This window comes from Chiloscyllium punctatum, chromosome 48 (genome assembly GCF_047496795.1).
Source record: "Chiloscyllium punctatum isolate Juve2018m chromosome 48, sChiPun1.3, whole genome shotgun sequence".
NCBI lineage: Eukaryota > Metazoa > Chordata > Chondrichthyes > Orectolobiformes > Hemiscylliidae > Chiloscyllium > Chiloscyllium punctatum.
This window is the reverse complement of record NC_092786.1, coordinates 56511931-56517255: the sequence shown is the minus strand read 5'-3', so window position 1 is coordinate 56517255 and position 5325 is coordinate 56511931. Positions and strand designations below refer to the sequence as shown.

The window sequence follows — 5325 nt, the reverse complement described above, 5'->3', positions numbered from 1 at the left end:
CTTGTCTAACGCTAATAGTGCCTCGAGATGAAATATGGAGACATTTCCTCAGGAAAAGAATTGTGAATCTTTTTAGAATTCTCTACCACCGAGTTCTGGAAGTGCTTTCATTGAATAGATTTCGGGCTGAAATGGACAGATTATTGGGCCCCCAACAATTCAAAGGATGTAGAAAATGGAGTTGAAGATGGGCCATGGTGTATTAAATGGCAGAGGAGACTGATGGGCTGAATGGTCTGCTCCTATTGGTGCTGACCTTTTTTATATTGGAGGTTTCTAGTCAAGATATATTTCCCCATTAAATGGAAGCACCATCCCTTTAATATCTGCCCCCATCAAACCCTTCTAACTCACCACCTGGCCTCTTTTTCCCCCCCCCCCCCCAAATGCCTGTTGAGCACATCCTGATGGGTACAAACTGGTTTGATTATTTACATGGCACGCGTAATATCATTATAAATATAATAGGTTCAATTCCCGCCTCAGGCGACTGACTGTGTGGAGTTTGCACGTTCTCCCCGTGTCTGCGTGGGTTTCCTCCGGGTGCTCCGGTTTCCTCCCACAGTCCAAAGATGTGCAGGTCAGGTGAATTGGCCATGCTAAATTGCCCCTAGTGTTAGGTAAGGGGTAGATGTAGATGTAGGGGTATGGGTGGGTTACGCTTCGGCGGGGCGGTGTGGACTTGTTGGGCCGAAGGGCCTGTTTCCACACTGTAAGTAATCTAATCTAATCTAATCTAATCTAAAATTCTTAAAAACTTACCGTTGCTTTATGTAAATCGTACTTGTTTATTTACAGGAAAGTGGTTTGTCAGCACTGGTAAGGATAACCTGCTGAATGCTTGGAGGACACCATATGGTGCCAGTATATTCCAAGTAAGTGTAAAGAATTTCTGATGTGTACTTCATTCTCTTAGTTCTTGAAGAGAGATGAGTCTTCTGTCATTCTTCTTTTGTTTCTTTTTCTCAAAAAAAAAGAAAAGCAGGAAGAAAGTGAGAACCGGGGTTGCTGGAGATCAGAGTCAAAACGTGTGGCGCTGGAAAAGCACAGCTGCTCAGGGATATTGATGAAGAGCTCATGCCCGAAATGTCGACTGTCCTGCTCCTTGGATGCTGCCTGACCAGCTGTGCTTTTCCAGCGCCACATGTTTTGACTTGAAGCAGTTTAGCAGATCCTACAAGGGATCAATTCTTCTTTGGATGCTCATGAGTTACCTCCACCTCTACCATCCAAAAGAAAAATGTCAGGGTGTGTGATTAATGAGCTCCTCTCTCATTGACCTGGAGCTGTTCAGTAGCTTAAGGGGGTTCCTCTGTTTGTGGATATCTTTCAATGTGTCACCATATGACCCATCTCCTCCCTCCTGTCATTGGCTGCCTGGCACAACCTACCCACCATCCCACAGGAAGGAGAGCTAGTTCTTTATCATCCGAATGGATGATTTCTGACCTCCGCTCACTGGTTTTAATTCTTCCTGTACAAAGAATTAAATTCCCTTTTGGAAGCTCCAGCTGTCAGCCAGCGTACAATTGTGGAAGCGCCAGGCCATATCTAGGGTTATAGGAGGGATTACGGCATTGTGGAAGGCCAGTCAGCCCATTTTAAACTGTAAATGAAGGGTACAGTTAAAATCCTGGGGCTGGTGATGGTCACAGTCCATCTTCTCAATCACTTGCCCTTTTTTGTTTTGGATGGAGGGCAGGGAGCTGTGTTTGCTCTGAGATGCCCTCTGCAGTTGAGTAGCCCTTTGTTTCCCTCAGAGAGGATTTATGAATGTGTAGATGATCTTTCCAGAAACATCTGATCCACCTAGGAGAGTGTTTAGTTGACCAACATTGGCAGAAAGCAGCAATGAGCTCTGCTAATCCCTTGTAGGTTATTGACTGCTTGTGGGCTCATTCTTGCTGGCCTCACCAAAAGGGCTGTGTGGGAAGGGTGGGGATATACGCATGCTGCTTACTGCTACAACCTTGGCTGAGAAGGTTTGAAAGAGAAATGTCATTTGATTTCTTGCATGCTTCCATTTGTGCTAAAACTGTTTTCTTGTCCCTCTAGTCAAAGGAATCATCGTCTGTACTAAGTTGTGACATCTCCGCTGATGACAAGTACATTGTCACAGGGTCAGGTGACAAGAAAGCAACAGTTTACGAAGTCATCTACTGATGGTGGTGGGACTGAACGGCACTTTAAACTGTGGAGTTCGGGGACCGAGTCACTCTGGTTCAAAACACAGCTTTTAAAAAAATGAACAGGGACGTATTTGGCATTGTCGTCAAGCTAATGAGGCCTGGTTAACTAGTTGTTTACTAGTTTCCAGACTGGTCTGTCTGGGAAATGCAGGACTGGCGACTGGAAGCATTACAAAGTCTGCCTCTGAACAAACGCTTGTGGTGGCCTGATGGAATCAGAGATATTTTGAGTTTTATAATTTCTCCGAGGTTGGTGTTGAAGACTTTCCTTTTCTTCGTTTAACCTGCAGCGGTAAATCTATTGAGCACAGAAAGCAGGATAGTCCTGCTGATAGAGTGTGTGTGTGTGTGTGTGCGAGAGACAGAGAGCGAGAGCTTTTGAACCTCAGTGAAGCAGTGCTTCATTATTCTGGATGTATTACACAGTGTACTGTAAATATATGACAGCGGGTGAACTTTTACGCCTGACCCTAGATGCGTCCAGTGACCTTCTGACTACGTTCTCTCAGTCCAATGTGAGTGTGGCACCAGTTCCTCATCCAAGCTGAGAGGTTTGAATCTTTTTTTTTGCCACTGGAATCGGAAGTGAATTTGTTGGTTTGGAAAAGAATGGATGAGTGGCATTGGGGAAGATGGGGAGAGAGAAAAAGGCAAAACTTTATTAAAGTTGCAATTTCCTCCCATGGTCAATCAAAACATCGAGCATCTACTTTTGGTTCAAGTGCAGCGATGTTGAGCAGCTCCTATTCTCCTTGCCCTCTCCTCTCCTGCTCTGACGCAGAGGGGCTGAAGAGACCAATCTGGAAAATGCAATGTTGGTGACACAGCTCAGGGAATCAGTGGAACGGATTCGAGTGACTTTTTTTTCCTTTCTCTTCTTAAGTTTGCCTCTTGAATGCAAACAGAAATTCTTTGGATCTTACTGATGAAGACTGTGGACTTTTCTGATGTGGATTTTGTAAATGTCGGCCAACAGGTTTTAACCCTTTCCCCGCTTTGCACAATCTGATGCAAACAGCCTAGGTTCTGTTATAGTCTGGTTTTGGATATGTTTAATTCCCAGGTCACCTGTGGCACAGTATTGCCATATTAAAGTGTCTTGGTTATTTTTAATTTTAATTTTTGAACAGCAAGAATCTGATCTGGATAGTGTCTCCAAACTAACATGTATGTGTGCTGTTTCCATTCCTCACTTTCAAAGCAATGATGGCATACTGGTATTCATTTTGATTTGTCCCAGTGAATACTGCTTCACAGAGCAGCGAGGATCAGCTCAGACTGAAGTTTCTGGGAAGGGGCATATAGGTCTGGAGGAAGGGTGCTGAGCTCTGTATGGGGATGTGGGCCCCTCTCCGTGTATGGGGAATATGTGGGGAGGGGATATGTGTGTCTGGGTGTATAAGAAGGGTAGGTTCACGTGTGGGGGATGTATAACACTGCAGTGTGGTGTGTGATGGGTATGTGGTGCAAGTGGTGGTGGTGTGTATGGAGGCGATGGTGGTAGGTATATGGAGGGGCTGGTGCCTGTGGTGGCTGTATGGGTGGAGGGAGTCTGTGGAGTGCCTGTGATAGGTATATGGTGCAGTCTGTCTGTCTCTGTCTGTCTCTGTCTGTCGTCAATGGTGAGTATATTGCAGGGGGAGAGGGGTTGATAGGTATGTGGTGTGTATCTGTGGTTTGAATGTTAGGTGGGGGGAGGAAGCTGTGGAGAGAGCTCGGTGTGGTACCAATATCGAACACCTGATACCTGCATCCGTCACAAGTTGAAGTCTGTACCCTTCCTGTAGCTTTGTCACTGCCCGCGGTAGGAGAGGGACCTTTTGTGATTCTCCTTGACTTATCATTTTTTTGCATTATTTTTAATCCCTGTCCAATCCTGTCTCCTTCAGTGTAAGTTGCTGTGAGGTCACTATCAATGATCCATGCTGCAGCAACGAGACTGGGGTTTGGTGCGTGCTGTTCAGTGACAGTTGCTATTAGAATTCAATCTTTCGGAGCATTATGTAAAGTAGTTCAGTCCCTTCTCCATCTGCATCCTATAACCAGGGTTCTAGTCACCAACATTACTCGAGAAGTCAGTTAGTTTGATTGTGTTTCTAGTTTCGGTGAGCTAATGTTTTGCTGATTCACTTATTTCCCTCTTTTTTTTGATGTAATGAGCAATTTATGTAAATGTTCACTAACTCTCTCCCACCTAATCCCAGCCCAAAGGTAATCTAATTGGCAGGACTTATTTTGGGTTTAATTTTTTTCTAATGCTTGTCAAAATTTTTGTTTTTTTTAAGTAAACACAAAACTGAGCAAAAATGTACATAAATGTGTAAATGCTGGCGCTGAGTCATCCAGAAACCACTTGATAAGTCGGTGAAGTGTTTAAGTCAAAATCTTCAACACCGGGATATGTAGCAACTTAACTTTGTGATTTCAGAAGATGATGTACAGTTGTTAATACTTCAATAAAAGTTTTTTTTAAAAAAGCCCTATCTATATCTGACTGGAAATCTGGTAAAGGTTCCAGAGATGTTTTGTAGAATTGAAATCAAGGTGTTTCTTTCCTGTTGGACTTTTTCTGTTTTGAGCATGTGGATGGATTGTACGTTGAGACCAAAGACTGGCTAGTCATTTTGAACTGGGCAGGTTTGATGCCCCCACTCACTTCCTCCACCCACATCTCTAATGCCCACTCTCACCCTCCTAATCCTTACCCAGCCACCACCTCCACCCCTTTCTCCACCAACTCCGACTTCCCACTCTTCCCTTTTTTTTTTTCTCTTCCCCCTCCCGTCCCACCTCCTTTCCCACCCTCTCCTCCTTCCCCTTCTCGTCCTCAATCTCCTCCGCCCCCTCCCCCCCCCCCCCCCCTCCCCAACACACCTCCATCCCCCATTTCTCTTTTGTCACTTCCCCTGCCTGTCCCCCACCACCAACTGCACATGTCCGATCCCACTCTGCAGAAGTTCCATGATCAATGGGACAGGGTTGGTGTTGGTCAGGGTTTCTCACCAGGGGTTACTAACTCTCTGCATTCTTGGAAATTTTACCTCAGTCTTCCCCTAACAGTGGACCTTTTTGTGGGGGTGGGGAGCGCAGAGACTGGGTGAGAGCTCTGTTTTTTGGTGTGGGTGGCGTTGACGTT

The 5325-nt window shown here is 45.2% G+C and overlaps 1 protein-coding gene across 22 annotated transcripts in view; it reads left to right on the top strand.

Annotated features, from left to right (window-relative positions):
• Window positions 1–4661, top strand: part of tle3a (TLE family member 3, transcriptional corepressor a) — a 77169-nt gene extending 72508 nt beyond the window's left edge. For all 22 annotated transcript variants that reach the window (XM_072565307.1, XM_072565315.1, XM_072565310.1 and 19 more), the window contains 2 exons: window positions 799–875; window positions 2056–4661. In XM_072565307.1, coding sequence (XP_072421408.1) covers window positions 799–875; window positions 2056–2163 — 185 coding nt within the window. In that variant the 3' untranslated portion in view covers window positions 2164–4661. The remainder of the gene's footprint in view (window positions 1–798; window positions 876–2055) is intronic.
• Window positions 4662–5325: the final 664 nt, after the last annotated feature.